The 19,150-nt window shown below is 47.9% G+C and overlaps 2 protein-coding genes across 15 annotated transcripts in view; both read right to left on the reverse strand.

Annotated features, from left to right (window-relative positions):
• The window catches only part of LOC144737432 (uncharacterized), a 29,614-nt gene extending 19,550 nt beyond the window's left edge, over positions 1 to 10,064 (reverse strand). For 4 of the 14 annotated variants that reach the window (XM_078620116.1, XM_078620115.1, XM_078620113.1 and 1 more), the window contains exons 1-2: positions 9,987 to 10,064; positions 5,426 to 5,506 (exon numbers count right to left, since the gene is read on the reverse strand). In XM_078620116.1, coding sequence (XP_078476242.1) covers positions 5,426 to 5,506; positions 9,987 to 10,043 — 138 coding nt within the window. In that variant the 5' untranslated portion in view covers positions 10,044 to 10,064. Of the gene's footprint in view, positions 1 to 5,425; positions 5,507 to 9,986 lie in introns of those variants that run through there. The other 10 variants (XM_078620125.1, XM_078620117.1, XM_078620114.1 and 7 more) reach the window with 7 other exon arrangements.
• The window catches only part of LOC144737441 (tripartite motif-containing protein 14-like), a 410,883-nt gene that overhangs the window by 369,257 nt on the left and 22,476 nt on the right, over positions 1 to 19,150 (reverse strand). The gene's annotated exons all lie outside the window — the stretch shown is intronic.

A 19,150-nucleotide genomic window follows, 5' to 3' on the forward strand; every position in this document is an offset into this window, starting at 1 on the left:
GTGGGGACATCCCCAACATTATATCGCCCTTGGCAGGGCCCTGTTGAGGTTGTGGAGGTCCGACGGCCATAGTGTGTTCGCATCCGCTTCGGTCGCCAACACTAGATTGTTCACCCGTCTAGGCTAAAAAGATGTGCCACCTAGTCCTGGTTATTCCTCTACCACTTCCTGAACAGCCGGTGATTGATGCGTCGGACGAGCCGGGCCGCCCCGGCCGAGATGACATAGGGGTATAAACTTTGTCTGTGCACCTACAGAACCTCCCCGAGTAGCCTCTGAGGCGCTGCCTGTTGGGGCCCCGGCGAAGGGGCTGGTGCCAACGGAGGCTCCGCCTGCCCCGACACCGGATGCCGCCCGCGGGAGTGGACCGGCGGCTCATACGCACTTCCGGGGCGCTCGGTTCCGCTGACCGCCCCCCTGCGGCCCCTTGTCGTCCGGGGCGAAACACCCATCGCCGTCATGGCATCAGCGCCTTGCTCCGCGGGATGAAGGCATTCCTACTTGCCATTCTGCCTTATTATCCCTTTTGTTATCCTGCAAATGGCTCTGCCTTCATACTTCTTCCATAACGTTATTGTTCTAGTTCAAGTTCAAATTCATTTATTAGGTATAGCCCTGTGAGCCATTGGGCTCTTGACTCGGGTGCAACCGCAACAAACAAAAACATGAACAAGAAAACATCTTAAAGTGACTATGTAACTAAGTGCAAACAGAAAATCCAGGGGAAAAAACAGCAAAAATTCCAGAAAAAGATCACCGTACACCAACGCTGTGTGCAAAAATCCCAGTGGGATGCAAGTTAAACAACCACAAGACAATTTTGATTAAGGCCATCAGTAAAACGCTGTACTACAACAAACAAACATGGCCAAACCAAAAAACATTCAAAATCACCAAAATAAAGCCATAAAAGCAATGTAACAGTGATCATAGGAACTGTGACCGAATTTTCACAATAAACGACATAAACAACATGTACCAAACCCTGCAGCCATAGCTGGCTGCATGAGTCACTCCACAACGTGAGGAACATCAGTCGGAGTATCAAATTTTTCAATGCACCTTTAGGATTCTTTGCAGCGGTCATCCGGAGCGAAACATTTTATTTTATTTTAGGCCACTGAATAGCAGTGGCAGCTATAATAATAATAGTTCAATTTGGAATGCGCGCAAATTTGCGGACGTAATGCCCGCAACTCGGAGGCGCGGAGCCAAGCTCAGAGTCGCTCGAAAGCATGATTGTAGAGGTGCGTTTTTAAGTCTCTCTTGAAGGAGGCGATTGAGGTGATGCTGTGAATGTTGCAGAGGGATATCGTTCCAGACTGTCGGGGCTGTCACCGAGAAGCGGCGCATAGACATGACCATCCTGGATCTCGGTATCAAGAGGAGGTCGTGAGTCGCGCTGCGCAGGCATCTGCCGTGTGCTGAGCTGCAAGTTGTCAATAATGAAGAAAGGTACGGCGGGCAGGCGGATATGAAGGCGTTGTGGCAGAGGCAGGCGATCTTGTATGTGACCCTACTGGCGATGGGTAGCCAGTTGAGAGCATGGAGACAAGCTAATGAGTCGAGACGGGGATGAGTGTGGGCAATGACGACGCGTGCTAGGTTGTTTTGTAGTCTTTGAAGTTTCTTTAGGTTGCCAGCGGAGGTCTGGACTAGGACGGAGTTGCAATAGTCAAGGCGAGACCCAACTATGCAACATGCCAATGTGTTGGCAATTTCAGTAGAGATGAGAGGACATAGGTGTCTGAGAGCCTTCAGGTGAAAGTTACATGAACTGATGATATGGTTGGTTTGGCGGTCGAAGGATAAAGTTTAATCTAGGATGACACCGAGGTAGCTGAAGTGGTCGGTGAACCTGATGCTGTGACCGAAGATGTGTATGTGTGTTGGGAGTGCTGATGAATTGAGACATTGCTTGGTACCTAACATGATGGCCACTGACTTTTTCGGATTAAGGGCTAGGTTGTGTGCAGTGAACCATTGTTGCACGGCGGTGGTACATTCTGAGAGCCTCTCGAATCCAGATGCATTGCTAGAATCAATGGCGGTGAATAGAATAGTGTCATCCGCGTATGAGTGATGCTTAACACCGAAGCTTGCGATGAGCTGGCCGATCGGGGAAGTGTAGGCTGTGAAGAGCAGGGGACCTAGTACAGAGCCCTGGGGAACCCCGCATAATGCTATTGTTTCAGGCGATGTGGACATGCCCACCCTGACTGAAGATTGCCGGTCAGAAAGGTACGAAACTATCCATTTGAGTGCTGGGCCGCATATACCGAAGTCGGATTTCAGGAGGGAAGTAAGGAGTGAGTGGTTGATGGTGTCGAAGGCTGACAAAATGTCCAGACTTACAAGTGCAACAGTTGAGTCGGAATCAATGATCGTTAAAATGTCATCGAGCACTCTAGTGAGTGCTGTTTCTGTGGAATAGTTTTGATGGTAAGCTGACTGGAAGCAGCAGTAGTTTGCGGAGAAGGTGATGTGTGGTTTTAGCTAGGCGATGGCTAGTCGTTCAAGGAGTTTAGAGGTTCGAGAGGTTAGTGATGGGACAATAACTAGATGGGTCATCCGGGTCGAGACTTGGTTTCTTTAACAAGGGAGAAATCAGGCTAGGTTTGAGGTTGGACGGAAAACACCCCATAGAGAATGAGGCATTTGCGAAGTTCCTGATCATGATGGCGAGTTCCGGAGCACATTGCTTGAACAAGGAACCTGGGAGCACGTCGAGTGGAGATTACTTCAATTGAAGTGATTCAATTAAAGAGAAAACGTCTTTTGTAGACACCGGCTTTAGCGTAATTAGAAGAGTGTCTGGGTTAGTGCTTATAATTTTTGGTACCATGAGCGGGGTACAATGGTGCAATGTGTCGGTGGACGTGCACGAGTTTGCGACAGTGATTAGCTTGTTGGTGAAGTATTAAAAGAGGTGTCAAGTTTCAGTGAGGCAAGGAGATCGCTAAGGTGAGGCACCATGGTGCTGCCAGGATGTAGAAGATCTGAGGGTTTTCCATAGAATGCGCGGTTTTCCGGTTGCTTTTTTGATGCGTTCCTCAATGTAGGAGGAACGTGAGTCTAGAATCAGTTTGTTGGTTTTCCTGCAGGCGACTCTGTAAGCAAGTCGATCAGCAGGTAGACCACTGCGGGATGTGATACTTGCAAGGCGCCTCCTGGTTCGCTTCGCAATGATGGCATCTCTTGAGAGCCGGTGAGTGTCGTGGGAAGACTGCCTAGCGGTTCGTGATTTTAATGGAGCTAGTTTGTCCGCCCTCATGTCAGCTTCTAGTTGGAGAGCGCAGACGGTTGGATCCGATGATGGGGATAACATTGAAGGCGAATTTGCAAGGAGGTGACGAAAAGCAGAAAACTCCATACCCTTGAAATTACGCAAGTTGCGGGTGAATTTGATGGTGATTGGCTTGGGAAATTGGAGGGAAAAAAGTATGAGGCGGTGGTCGGAGTAACCAGTTTGGAAAACTCCCAGTGCAGTGATGCGTCGATGCTGGTCAGGTTCCAGAACCAGGTCGAGCATGCTCTCAACGTTTGTTGAGGAAGCTCTGGTGGGGCCTGAGTTTGTGATGACCAGGTTATGGCAGGCCAAAGTTGACTCAAGGTGAATATCGATGAAGGCTGGGGTATTGCCGGGACAATTAAAGTCACCTGTAAGCATGAGCCTGTGAGATGGGTTCGGAATCACATATAGGAATTCCGAAAGCTCGTTAAAGAAGGTGTTGAGGCTGCCATCTGGAGGGCGATAGATGGAAATGATGGAAAAGCACTCGTTAAAAGTGAGGGATACGGACTGGACCTCGAAGGTGGCGGGAGCTATCGGTAGATAGAGCTCTTTACTTTTCAAGTATGCATTGTAAACGACCGCTAAGCCACCACCCTGCTTGTTGGTTGCACGAGATTTATGAAGAACCTTGTATCCTGGGGGCGCAACTTCCAGAGAGATGGCTGGCGGGGAGTCTTGCCTGCACCAAGCTAGGGGTGTACAACTTATCTAGATCAGTTTTGAGTGAAGATCTCATAGGTAGTGATTCAATTTGCAATTTATTGGCAATAGCATTCCAGTCCCTGGGGGCATTAATAGCAAAGGCTCTTCCTCCAGTATTTATATGGCAATAGGGAATGTGAAGCTGGTATATCAGCGAAGACCTTAGGTCAAATTTGTTCTTTGAAACAGAGAGAAGATCCAGCAGGTAGTTGTTGGTTCATATCTTACACAGCGGCCTCAATGGGGCGCTGCTTGGTATAATTGACAGCCGGGACGGCTGATTTTTTTTCACGGGGGAAGGGGGGGGTGGGCGTGGGGATGGGTGTTTAGGAGTAGCCTGATGATGTCATGGGGTAGTGGGATGACTTCATGTGACGGGGATTGTAAAGGGGTACTTAAGGGGGACCCTGTGACATGAGCGGGGTCTTTGTGGGAGCCGGGGATGGTGAGCGACTGAAGAGGAGCCGAAGAGACAGCCAGGGGTAGGGCTCATAAAAGTCTGCAAGAGCTGGCTAGGTTTGCGTGAAATGCAGCTCTCCTCAGTCGGGTGATGTTGGTTGAGCCCCCGTCCCGACCCGAGTGAGATAGTCCTATTCGGTAACCTGCAGTACCACTGTGTGTCAAAGGGGCGCTGCAGCATTACCTCCCTGGGGAAACGCCAAGGAGAGGTGAAAGTGGATCAAAACGCAGATATCTCCCTGGGGAAACGGCCGGGGTCAGATAAGGTAAAAGCGGATCAAAACGATCATTTGGGAAGGACCAATCAGAAGGTGCCAAGCCGATTGTGAAGGACCAATAAGAGGGTTCCACAAAGAATCGTGGGATTGGACAGAGCCAGCCACGAACCTGTATAAAAGGGAAAGCGCTGAGAGCGCGGGGCAGTTCTCCCTACACGAAGCCCGGGCTGAAGATAGCTAGGACCCAGGACCAAGCCTTGCAGCCCTTCTAGGGGGTGAGGCTCAGTGTACCCAGTGGACAGGGGAGAATAGGTCCTGGATAGACAGGATCCTAGAACCCAGCCTTGCAGCCCTTCTGAGGGCTGAGGCTCAGTGTGACCAGTGGTCGGGGATCCCCGAGCCAGCGGTGGATCAGTTAGCCTCCCCTAGCTCCCAGCCGGAGGACGCTAGGTTAGCGGGTAACCCGTGAGTAGGTCCTCCGAGTTCAGAGGTTGTACCTCCTTAGGTTATCGGGTAAGGGGACCGTATACCCCTTGTGTGTTAGGGACCGTGTTGAGGAAAAGCCAATAAACAGTGTGTCCGTAATTCAAAACACTACAGTAGGACTATCCACTATGCAACACTTACCTTTGACTAAAGCACTGCTGAATAAACCACTCACACTAAAATTGCACATGTTATCAAGTTTTTAATTATTCGAATTGTTTGTACAATGAAACGACAATGTTTGAAGTGGGCGCACTTTGTTTACCGGCGACGGGAGAGCTGGGGAGAGAGAGGTGGGGGGTTGGGGGGTGGTTGCAGAGCAAGATCTGTGGCGGCAACGGGAGAGCTGGGGGGAGAGAGGTCGGGGGTTGGGGGCGAGGCAATGGCGTTACTGTAGTGCCGCTATTGTCTGCGCAGTGCGCAATCTACCAGTGCTAAAACTGTACTTACTTATCTACCAGTTATGTGTTACTTATATTGGATATTTACTTTTGTTACTTATTTACTGTTTAAGTTCACTCGTTTCCGATTAGTTTGCTTTGTTTGTGCACGTTATGATTTTAATGTTAACAATTGATAGTAGAATGTATTACAAATGTAAACTTTGTATTAATGATGGAATTAAGCTGCGGTAACGGTGTTAAAGATATGAATGCATGCGGGGTATATGGAGGTGTGGGCTTTCTGAAATTTGTTTTACACAAAACGCTATTTTTGCGGGGTATATGCGTCTGCGGGTTATATGCGTATGCGGACTATATGCAGGAATTATATGGTAATTTGAATTGAGACTTTAGCTGCCAAACCAGAGCTGGTCGTGAACACATTAACCAAGTATGGGAGCTCCTCCACCACCTGTAGAACTGCCTGATTACCCATTAAAAGGCGAGCAGGTGGAATGTTTAGAACATATGTAAGGCTCCTCCTCATGATGAAATTCTCCAGGTTCAGAACATGAGTCCCTAACTCCATCGCATTGAGTAGCCATTACCAGATCATAAGCATACATAACATGGTTGACCAGCAGGTAACGATCCCCTAACTATAACCAGCCATCAATTATCCTCTCATTGTAACCATACCAAATGCATTTTTGTCGGGCCATTGTGAGGTTCTCAAAACTACGTAACTATTGAAGATGCTATCTTAATGTACAAACAGTCCGCGGGTTATGGTAGGGTTAGGTACCCGGGACCGATCCGTAACCCGAATTTCCCACGTTGAAAACTGAACACTTTTCCACCAAAATCAAGATGAAATCCCATAGCCAGAAATAGTTGTGCCGCCCCTACCCAATTACTCGTTATGCTGTAGCAGATGAACAGAAAATACGGGAGACCTTTAAATATCGCGGGGGTTACGCTCTTGGAACATGCCGAGAAAGCCAAAACGGCGATATTCAATACTTTAGCCTTAACCAAAACAATGGGGTTAGGTAAACGGCAACCAAAATTATGCATAACAATTGAAATAAGTACTGTACTGCTGTTAATGCCCCCAGGGTCTGGAATCCTATCGCCAATAAACTGCAACTTGGATCACTACCTGTGAGATCTGCACTCAAAACTGCTCTTGAGGAGCTATACCCCCCCCCGCTGCCACTGCTATGCAGTGGCCTAAAATCAAATGCATCGCTCCAGATGTCCGCTGCAAAGTATGACCTTGAGTTTTGATGATATTGTGCTAATCTTTAAAGGTGCATTGAAAAAAATGTTATACTGCTGCTGATACTCCTGCTGTTATGGAGTGACTCATGCTGCCAGGTATGGCTGCAAAGTTTGGTCATACATGTTATGTACAGTAAAACCTTGGATTGCGAGCATAATTCGTTCCGGAAATGTGTTCGTAATCCAAAGCACTCGTATATCATTCAGACGCCGTCTTTCCGACAGACCTGTTCTTCACCCGAGGACAACTGCTTGCGTTGTGGCCGAAACGTCGTGAGAATTTTATTTTATTATGATTTATTATTTCCCTTCTACGTGACTTCACCGAAAGAACCAAGAAGAGAAATACTCTACTTACAATGATGACGATGTATGTGCATGAGTGGAGAGTGGTAGTGCTTCGGTTAGCGTGCCGCGATATGAACCCAGCGACCCAAGTTCAATTTCCACTCACGCCCAAAACCATGACGATTATCGGAATTGGCCCTGGGCCTTCCCAAGTCGACTCAGCCTGAAATAAGTACCTGGTGTGTTGTGTAAACATCGCCACTGGGGAGACAAAGGCGGCTGGGTATGGTGGAAAAATAAACCCATGTTATTCAAGGATCTACTATATAACATTTGTGCAGAACTGCCCTGGCCTAAAACCACAATGGGGCTTTGCAAGCTTCGTCTCTGCAGGTCTGACAAGCTGAATATTCCTTATCTGGCAATTAGTGTGGTCGAACGTTAGGTTTTCGTCCAATCCAGCAGAGATCATGGTTTAGTCCATGTTGTAATAATGTTCTGTATTGCAACCTGTGTAAAAATCACCCCCCTTCCTCAGGACGTTCCTTTGGAAGTCCATGATGCCCGGCACTAAAACTGCTCTTAAGACTCTGGGTTGCCCGAGCCGTGCAAATGTCACCAATCACAATATTCCGGGTTCACCACTCTGATAAAATGTAGCAGCCACTCTGATTCGTAAGACAATCAGATATATATTTAAGTCTATCTTTAAAACTCACCTCCGTAAACTGGTCTTCATCCCCCCCCCCTAGTTTTGCCGTTTACCTGAGCGAGTAGGTGAGTGATTGGGTCACAGAATAGGTGAGTAGTTGTATGATTGAGTAGGGAGTGAGTGGGTAATCCAGTGAGTGAGTGATTGAGTTAGTGGGTAAATGAAGCTTCAGTTCTGACTTTTTACCCTGCAGGATGTGTATATTTCGTACTTGTGATACAGAGCACGGATTGGTGGGATCCACAGATGAAATGCAGCACTTTACAAATGTTAATTATGATTGTATTATGAATATTTCAGGCAAAATATACACACCAACATGCACCATTTGCTTCCATATAGATGTTAAAGTAATTTTTTATCGCGTTATTTTTCATAAGTAGGCCATTGTGTACTGGTGTCATGGTTTAAATGTATAATGATACAACTATTTTAGAAGTAAAGGCTTGAACCTTTTCGGCAATAATACAGGTGTTAAGATCAGAATTTTTAAAATCAGAATCTGTCTTCTGGAGGAATGTCACAGGTGTCCAGTCGAGGCGGGTCAGAAAGTTGCAAAAACAAACATGGTTGGCTACGTACGGTGTGAAAGAAGTTCAACTAACATACAAAAAACGATAGGAGTGCAAAATAGATCAAAGGTAAGCAATTCACGAAAAATAAATAGAAATGAATAAAGTACATCGTCCAATTTGAAAACAGATACCTATTGCAAGGCAGCATTAAGTTTGCATTAACCACACATTCTTGTGGTATAATTTAACATAAACATCAAGTCTGTATCAACCACATGATATTTTTATTTACAAGGATATTTTTTCCGTATATTTGCTCTTTATTTGACTTGTTATTAAACCATTGGACAATCCGAAAAATCTGCGACGTGCATCTGATTGTCTATGTGAGTCTATGGGGCTGTGTGCGAGTCTGTGGGTTTCTGTGCGAGTCTAGGGGTTCCTGTATGACTGATTGTTAAGTTTCCCAGATTACACTGCCCAAAGGTTTGGAACCACGTATCGTGTTTTGGCATCTCAATTCTGCCATCTATAACCTCGTTTAACCTGACTAATAATCACTAAAGTTTGAGTGGGAATGTAATTTTACAACATAATTGCTATTAAGTTTGTTTTGTAAACCTGTAATTTTGGAATGCGTTGACGTCTGCCCGCCATGTCGCCCTTAAAAAATAGCGTCTAAGGTCAATGGGTGCTACTCGTGAAATTCATTTCTGATTGTGAGTGGGTGAGTGGGCCAGTGAGTTTGGGCGAGTGGAAGGGCGAGTGAGAGGGCGAGTGGGAAAGTGTGTGAGTAGGTGAGTGTGTTTGTGTTGGCGAGTGGATGGATGAGTGAGCGAGTTATAGAGTGGGTGGGTGGGAGGGTGGATGAGTAGACGAGTGAGTGGACGGATGAGTGGGCCAGTGAGTTATCTTAATTATAATTAAATGCTTTGATGTCTGCCGGCTGAGTCGCATTTGAAAATAAGCTTCTTAGTTCAATGGACTTCACTCGGGAAATAAACTTCTGGACTGGTATTGTCCAAATATTGCAGTGCTGAATGCCTCCAGTTTACTCAATCGGGAATACGCGAATAAGCATCACTCCTCCCCCTGACTGCCAAACCAACTCGGCAGGACGCTCCTGAACTGAAGTAAAGAGACTCAGTGTGATAAAGCACACGAGTGTGCACCACGGTGGCGAGATTTTCACTATATCGCCCGGTATACAGGCTGGATCCCGACGCTGACGCGTGTTTATTTGAAGTTTGCGTGTCTCTCTTTCTGCGTGGTCGCATTTAGAGCATTTGGCTGCTGTAAATTTCCACACAAGCCACTTCGTTGTGGGCAGGTCGCTTCTGAAATATATATATAGCTCAAAATAATATATATTTTTTGTTTAAAACATGGTTTAAAGTAGTCAGCCAGGTGAGGACAAATTTAAATTAACAAAAATTAAAGCAAATTCAGGCGATGGCAGGAGGCAAGCCCAGCCATGGCTAGGCCACACTTTGTAACGTTCCAACCTGGACATCGATTCCATTCTCGCTGCTACACTCAATTGATATCCCGAGGAGAACAATAGAAGAAGCGAGGCTGCACCTCAATAAACATAGAACACCACCACCAAAAACCACGACCACCACTACGATGTGAACTTCTCACCTCGGATCTCAGTTGAGTGGCGTGCAGCTTTCCGGGATTTCGTGACGTCACGCGCATTAACGCGGCGGTGGAGATGGCATGACGTCATTAACAAGTTTACCCCCTCCCACCGAATAAATTATGTTAATGAGCCAGTCCCTGATATTGAGGGATTGGGCGTGGCAGCTGAACCGGACACAATGAACTCGTGACAGATTTAATGGTTAAATTAAATGTATGAAGCAGGCCCTTACATTTCGATTTAAAGCTTTCGTGACTGCAGGGATTCATCTTCTTGGTTTTTTCGGTAAAGTCACGTAAAAAGGAAATAATAAAATAATAAAAATAAAACATTAAAAAATAATTCTCACGACGTTTCGGCCACAATGCAAGCAGCCGTCCTCAGGTGAAGACCAAGTCTGTCGGGGAGACAGCGTCTGAATGAAACACCACCACGCTTAGAGCGTATATTTAATCTGAGTTGGAAGGGGAAGAGCGCCTTGACAAACGAATTTGCATATCAAGAGGAATTTAGCATATTTATGGGAAATGCAGATATGGGATTAGTACTACTTGTGAAATGCGTAGGAGGTGGGCGGGGGGTTTCAAAGTATTATTATGCCCGTGCATTATGCAAGATTAGCAGCATCAAAGGGAGGGGATAGAGTAGCATTAATAAAAAGGGAAGGAATTTGAATAGTATGTAGCTGCAGTAACTAAACCACCACGTAAAAAAACTAAAGTATAAACTACATAGTATCATCAGTATAGTAAATATACTCTCCAATAAGCTGAGCTACTAACAGTAAGTAATACATTACAATTCTATGTCGTAAAAAATATAATATGCTTCCAGCTAAACTTTTTTCCTGACATCACACGGGTCTACCCCGTACTATATACTGACATAGACAAACCCAACATTAAATATATACTGTATTACTATACACCACCCTACTGTATATCACACTGCTGTATATTCACTATACAATTACGATACTATATATTACCTTATAAATTGTATTAAACATTACAATTTTATACTATTTATTATTATACAATCTACTATACACTATACCATTGACCGTCGCGTGAAAGATACTAAGAGGAAGCAACGAAATATGTCAATGGGAGAGTGGTAGTAGGAGACTTGCAGCGGAGCAAAGAATCCATTCCCTGCGGAGAATACAAGATATATAGTCAATGCCAGTGAGTGGACTGCGGTATGACAGTCACCATAAACGTGAACACAATCAGTGATTGGAAGGTCCCATGTTAATGTTGGGTTTGTCTATGGCAGTATATAGTACGGGGTAGACCCGTGTGATGTAAGGAAAAAGGTTTAGCTGGAAGCATATTATATTTTTGCGACGTAGAATTGTAATGTATTACTTACTGTTAGTAGCTCAGCTTATTGGAGAGTATATTTACTATACTGATGATACTATGTAGTTTATACTTTAGTTTTTTTTTACGTGGTGGTTTAGTTACTGCAGCTACATACTATTCAAATTCCTTCCCTTTATTAATGCTACCCCTATCCCCTCCCTTTGATGCTGCTAATCCTGCATAATGCACAGGCATAATATGACTTTGAAACCCCCCACCCACCTCCTACGTATTTCACAAGTAGTACTAATCCCATATCTGCATTTCCCATAAATATGCTAAATTCCTCTTGATATGCAAATTCTTTTGTCAAGGCGCTCTTCCCCTTCCAACCCAGCTTAAATATACGCTCCAAGCATGGTGGTGTTTCATTCAGACGCTGTCTCCCCGACAGACCTGGTCTTCACCTGAGGATGGCTGCTTGCGTTGTGGCCGAAACGTCGTGAGAATTATTTAATTATGTTTTATTTTTATTATTTTATTATTTCCCTTCTATGTGACTTTACCGAAAGAACCAAGAAGCAGCAGGCCCTTATTGGGAGTGATTGGGCGTGCCTTTGCCCAATGATGATTTTACTGGTGATATGACATCACTACCGAGGTACACACGCCCTGCCGTCTCGCGACGATTACGTCACGTGGAGTGGTAAAGTGAGAAAGCGAGCACGGTGAGGAGTGGTATTCGAGTTTAAGTTGATTTAGATTCCTTTTACATTTCTTCCTCTGTTGCACAGGGATCCCTTGGGTGGGTAAGCTAAGCTACAACAACAGGAATGTGAACATTATTGCATGTGTGTGTGTACACTGTCTGTGACACCACTATCTTCATAAGTGTAGTAGCATGGTTAGGCTTTGTGTATATTCCCATTCATCCTTACCTGTAGTAGCTGTTGTGTCTATACCCTTTTTTTATTAAGAACAATTCAAAATTTTTTTTTTTAAATAATATTTGTATATTATCTATATATCTTTTTTTTAAATTAAACAATGAAAACAACTCACTTCTCCTCACAAGCACACCAGGAATCCATGAAACATGGAGGGCGGTTAAAATGTTGAGAATTCGGTCACAAAGAGGTCATAGACATCCAGATGGACAAAAGATGTATGGACTAGCCTCCCAAGACATCTGGAGATGTACAGATAAGGTGCAGAGTAAATAACGGTTGCAACTCGCGTTTTCTTAACGTTTTCCTTACCGAAAAGTATAAACTTAACAAGGATAATTAACCAACAAACAATAATATTTTTTTTTATTAGTATATGTTTCCTACCTACACGACCTCCCTAAAAACTAAAGAGTACGAATTCCAGAAAGCTTAAGTGGAAACATAGTTACGCTTAACCTCAGGACATTAAAATATAACTCAGAATAAAACACCAATCTCTGGAGAACTAAACTTGGCGAAGCCCCAAAATAATAATGTGACGAGGATCATTGCGAATATTCATTAAACATAGACGAATGATAACCCCGATACCAAGACCGAAGGAACTCATAAAATATAATTCAAGAATAAATGTAACACACAGGACCACATAAATGTATTGCAAACATCTCCTCAGCCACCTTTGTCTTCCAGCGGGGCCTGGCAAGCAAAGAGGGAGCAAAAAGGTCACAGGGGGGAATCGGTGCCTGACATTCCAAAGATTCCAAAGATATCTGTTTTTTTATTCTGTTTGTTTTCTCTCGCAAGAGACGCGGAGAGAGTAGAGGGGAGTCACGTTTTGAGTTAGGCACGGGCGCACACAGTCTGAGAGCAGTCTGGGTCGAGTCGTGCTCGGTCTCGCAACTCGGCTTGCGACGCAGCTTTGCGAGGGAGGCTCGTGAGAGAGTTGGGGCAGAAGCTTGCCAGCAGGCACCGACACCAACCATGGGTGTCGTGTCTCGCAGAGAGGAGGGACGAGGTGTCGGTACGAGCCGAGAGAGTATCGCTGAAAGTTCTCTTCTACAGTTATCCTGATGTGTTGAGTTGCTCGCAAAGTCAAGGATTGCGATAAGTTGATTGTACTAAGTTTTCACAGTCGGCTAAGAGGTGTGCAAATACAATTATAAATTTTGAGAGCGAATGCCAACAGCTGCAACTGGAGTTGCGCTAACGAACAATCAGCCGGGAGAAAGAGAAGGAGAGCGCCAGCAGAGCTGCGCCACCGAGCGCCACCGAGCGCCACCGAGCGCCACCGAGCGCCACCGAGCGACACCGAGCGCCACCGAGCGCCACCGAGCACCACCGAGCATCTTCAAGGACAGCATCGTGCCAACTCGTCATCTAGCAGTGGAGAGAGAGAGCGCAAGAGCAGCACGACTCGGACGTCACCGGGCGTCACCGAGCGTCGTGCCAACTCGTCATCTAGCAGTAGAGGGAGAGAGAGCGCAAGAGCAGCACGACTCGGACGTCACCGGGCGTCACCAAGCGTCGTGCCAACTCGTCGTCCAGCAGTGGAGAGAGAGAGAGCGCACAAGCAGAGACACGCCGAGCGAGGGAGCAGCAAGGGAATCGCGGCGGCCACGCCCAACCCAGAGAAAACTTCTGGCCGCTGTTTGTATCCTCCCACACCACACAAGCTAACGACACAACTCCCGGCTCTAAGAATTAATTAATATTACAAGGGGACAACGCACACACAGCACGCACACGAATAAGACTTTAAAGAAAAATTGTCTTTGCGTTTCAAAAAGGGTTGCCATTTCGAGGTGGTGCGTTCAATATCAACGGATCGTGCAAAGCAGTTGCTGCCGTCGAGTTACATGAATAAAAAAATGTTTAGTCATTCATTTTCGTTAACTGCATAATCACGCTAATGAATAAGTATTTTTAGTCATTCATTTTCGTTACTGCATAATCTTGTCCATGAATTTATTGACGTATACTTGCTTTCGGATAAGAGAGTGTCACATGCTTGTTAGAATAAAATTGCTTAACACCAACTGTTCGAGTGCTTCTTTCCAAGTCCATGCAAAACTATCTTATTCTTGATAACTGTATCCTGCGATGAGATATGAAAATGGAGACCTAAAATATCATAACACACACTAGGATAATCGGTAAACGTTTAATCGATGATAATCGTGTTATCCTGATTGATAACTCTGGATAAACGAAGCTGAGCCTAATTATCATAACTGCACACATTAACATAATCGCAAGCATCTGCATAAATTACTACGATTATCTCCGCGATTATCATAATTTATGCATATAATTACATGCATTATCATAATTTATGCATGTTAATACACACATTAACATAATTAATGCGATTTGCGCATTTTTCGGAAAATTATTCATTTTTATTATTTTCATCAAAATTTCATAACCCAACACATACAACATAGCGGACATGTGTCAACAGGTGCTAGACAGGCTCGGTAGGATGAGCCGGGCCGTTGGCCCACTAGGGTCCCCAGACCCCAAGAGGGGGGCTGGGGGATATTCTACGGCCCCCTAGAGAGTTCCAGAAGGGAGGCGTGGCTAGGGGCAGACAGACCCTGGAATGGGTATATAAGCCGGACCCCTGAACAGGTCCATCAGTCCTCGTCCACCTGAAGACCTGAAGACCTGAAGAGCAACCCTGAAGACCTACCCTGAATACCTGAAGCGAAGAGCCGAGCGGGCAGAACCCGGACCCCTGGCTAGGGTCGGGTTCAGATATAACCAGTGTAGGTTTAGCGCTATAACCAGAGTAAGGGCACGTTAGTATGGAGGGGCTACCTCTTTAGGATATCGGGTGTTATGTTCCCTAGTTTGTAATAAACGTGTTGCCTCTAGCTAAGCGCCTCCCTCGTCTTGGACATTTGGCATCAGAAGTGGCCATGGAGACAAGACGGAAGAATCGTACCAGGAGCTCGGCCGGGGACGAGGACGAACAAGCAGCCACGGTGTTGGCAACCCCGACTGGAGACAGCAAGGTGCTGCTGGCCGGGCAGCAGTCCGCCCGGTCGCCCGCCGACTCACCGCCATCGGGCAATTTGCTGCGGGAGGCGCACTCCCGCCTCGCGGAACTGCTTCACGTCACGGCCTCCATCCTCGGGGACATCCACCGTGAGGAGGCTGCAGCATGGGTGGGGGATGCGGCACAGCGGGCAACGGACGTCGCCGTTGCCGGCTCTGCAAATCCCGCCCAAAGTTTTGAATTTCCCGGCACGCCTGGGGAAGCTTCCGCCGGAAGCCAGGTACATCCTGGGGCGCGCGTCACTTCCAGTCCCAGCGGGGACCAATCAGGGAGCGCCGCGTCATTAGCGGCGCGACGGACTCAAGAGGCCGCCATCTTGGCCGTTGCGAGCGACACAGTTCCGGCCAAGAATGAAGATGTGCGATTGCCCAGGGGACGTGCGCCCTCCATCGCCGTGATGACTGGGCGGCCTTCCAGCGCCGCTTCCTGTCCCATCGCGAGATGGCTGGGTGGTCGGAGGCGGAGGCGCTCTGACCATTCCCGGCAGCACTGGACGACGACGTCCTCGCCACCCTCATTACAATACCGCAGGCGGACCGGTCCACGCTGCAGCAGGCGCTCCAGCACATGTAAGTGATGTATGGACCGCCATCAGACTCTTGTCACCGCTTCGCTGCCCTGAGGAAGGGTGAGTCCGAGACTCCCCTAGCTTTCCGTAGCGCGCTGCTGGCCCTGGCCAGAGCTGCATTTCTTCGCGTGGATCCCGAGGGAATTGACGCGCTTGTGTTAGGAAAATTGCTGAGCCTGGCCCGGGAGATGCATATCGTTATGTACGCGATGGACGACGAGGACTTCTGCTCCCTACGCGCTGCAAGATGCATTCAGGCGCAACTGCTGCTCCAACGGGAAACCAGCCTCACGGCCTGAGCCGCACCGGCTGATGCCTGCAGTTCCGAAGAGCAGTCATTTTCGGCCAGGGGTTGGACAGCCAATGATCGCCGACTCCAGCGGGACTTCCGCCAGCGGGGACGGACGTCTCCACGCCCAAACATGGCGTCCGTCGCATGCTACAGGTGCGGTCTACGGGGACACGTGTCATCGGGCTGCCGAGCACCTCGATGCCGCATCCCTGGATTGCGATCCTCGACACCACGGTCTCAGGTGAGTCGCAGCACCACACACTCTCGGCCCCCACTCACAACTCGCACACACCATCACACAACGCACGGTCACCATGCGTCGGGCGATGGGGAGCCAGAGGGTTGTAGAGCCGATCAGGCGCTCGGACCGGGTCAGTGGTCCGAGTTGGCCCATAGAGTTGTTGCCACAGCTGCAGGGTCCTCTGCCATTGTGGGTTCCATAGAGGGGGTCGATGTCCAGATGTTGGTTGATACGGGTGCGTCGGCAACCATAATCTCGGATCTCATCTATAATATCTTGCCCGGGAAATGTTGTTCCTTACGGACTGTCGATGTGACGTGTTTTGCCGCTAACGGGGGTTTGTTGGGCATAATTGGTCGGATCGATGCCCAGATCTGTATTGGTGATGCCAAATTGGAAGGTCCCATTTTAGTTTCCTCGACCCTCGCCATTCCGTGTCTGCTATGGACATATTTCTTGGGCAAGATGCCTATTGAATTCTTGATCAAAAGGTTGTATTGAACTGCCCTCCGGCTGACGCATGTCTTTCTTGCCTTCACCCACTCGATTGCGCACGGCCTGTGCTACCATTTAGGTGTTGGCATCCCGAACAGTACGCATCCCGCCAGGTTCTCAAATGTTGGTTCCCCTTCAGTATCAGAAACCTCTTGACTCGGATGCGATAGCAGGGAGTGTTCTGTTGGGGCCTTCGAACACTGCGGTACGGGGTTTGGACCTGGTCAGTGCACAGACGCTCGTTTCGGGTGACAGAGAATCCTTCATCCAAGTTCTGAATGAGGGGTTGCGAACGACTGTCATCCCTCAGGGGACTGTGCTTGCTCACGCGGCACCGGCGCTCCTGGGTGATTCCGTGGAGGGTCACATAGGGGATGTGGCTCGATCGAAATCACATTAAGACCTCGACGAGCGTAGATTAACTCGCTTTGCTCGGCTAGTGGCAACCTGACTGACCCCCAGTGGGTTAAATTTCATGCGCTGTTGTGTGATTTTTCAGATGTCTTTAGTAAGGGTAAATTTGACATTGGGTGTACTAAATTGCTAAGCCACCACATTGACACGGGGGACGCCGCTCCCATCTGGCAAAACCCATTCCGTTTGAGTCCTGTCAAGAAGGAGCATGTAAGGTTGGCCGTCGATTACATGCTGGTGGCAGACATTATCTCCCCATCCACCAGCCCATGGGGAGCTCCCATTGTTCTCATCAAAAAACTCGACAGTAGCCTCAGATTTTGCGTAGATTTTGGCAACTGCCCCTTGACGAGGCATCGAAACCTAAGACGGCTTTCCGCACACCACAGGGCCTCTTTGAATTTAATCGGCTGCCCATGGGTCTTCACTTGGCCCCAGCGACATTCCAGCGACTGATGGAGCTGGTCCTCACTGTGCTCCAGTGGGATTCATGCCTGATCTATTTAGACAATGTTATCGTGTTCAGCCTTACATTCAACGAGCATCTTGGCCGATTGAAGGCCGTTTTTGTTAAGATGTGGGCTGGGAATCTAAAATTCAAACCGCAGAATTGCCATCTCCTGCGGGACTCTGTTTGTTACCTTGGCCACATCGTTAGCCAGTCTGGTATTGCCACTGACCCTGAAAAAACGAGTTGCGTCCGCTCATGGCCGACCCCCACTTCGGTCGCTGATGTGCGAAGTTTCATTGGGTTTGTCTCTTAATATCGGCATTTCGTGGCAGGATTTGCGTCCATCACAAAACTCATCTATGCACTGATGGCAAAGAGTGCCAAATTTCGTTGGGGGGAAGTGGAGCAGACCGCGTTTGACTCCCTTCATCACGCCCTGGTCAATGCCCCTCCGTTGTGTTACCCCAATTTTTCCATTCCGTTCGTCCTGGGCACGGACACCAGCAACACCGGCATCGGAGGGGTGTTGTCCCAGGTCGTCGACGGTGTTGAGCATGTTGTCGCCTATGGAAGCGGAGTGTTGTCCCCTGTGGAACAACGCTATTGCGTCACCCGTCGGGAACTGTTGGCCACAGTCACCGTGCGTTCGGACCAGCCATCCAGTCAACTATCTCGCTGGATTGAGGTACTTCAGGACTACACGTTCATGGTTACCTATCGTAAGGGTGTTTGACATGCCAACGCTGACGCATTGTTGAGATTGCCGACTGCTGGGAGGTGCGCGAGCTTCCTCGGTTTGGGGCATTGCAGGCTACCAGTTGATGGCTCGCCTCCGCCCCTCGCTGCTGCGGCCAATGCTGGGATCGATTCCCCTGGGGTGTCCGACGCGTCAGTCACGGAAGACACATTGTTGGGCCTTAGTTTGGCTGATTGGGGGTGTCTTCAGGTGGAAGACGCTTCCTTTTTTAAATGGCGCTGTCGCGCCGGTGAATCTCGCGGGGATAGAGGTTGTGGGGGTCCCGTTTCCTTCAATGTGTGAGATGGCCTCCTGATGAGATGAGACGGCTGCTCACAAAAACACAAATTGGTGGTGTCCACTAGGCCTACAGGGAAAGGCGGTGTGGGCTGCTCACGAGCGCCTCCTGCAATTTGGGAGTACATAAAGCACTTGCCATGCTCCAGCTGGACTTCTTCTGGCTGGGCATGCCAAGAGATGTAGCCGATTTACTCCAAGGCTGCACCCAGTGCGCACGCCGAAAACCTCCCGCTAGATCGTCCTGCCCGCCGTTGTAGTCCATTCGAGTGTCCCGCGTCAATGAACTTGTCGTGCTGGACATTTCTGGGCCATTTCCTACCACCTTCCGGGGTAACAAGTATCTGT

This window comes from Lampetra planeri, chromosome 69, assembly GCF_965212315.1.
Source record: "Lampetra planeri chromosome 69, kcLamPlan1.2.h2, whole genome shotgun sequence".
NCBI classification, from domain to species: domain Eukaryota; kingdom Metazoa; phylum Chordata; class Hyperoartia; order Petromyzontiformes; family Petromyzontidae; genus Lampetra; species Lampetra planeri.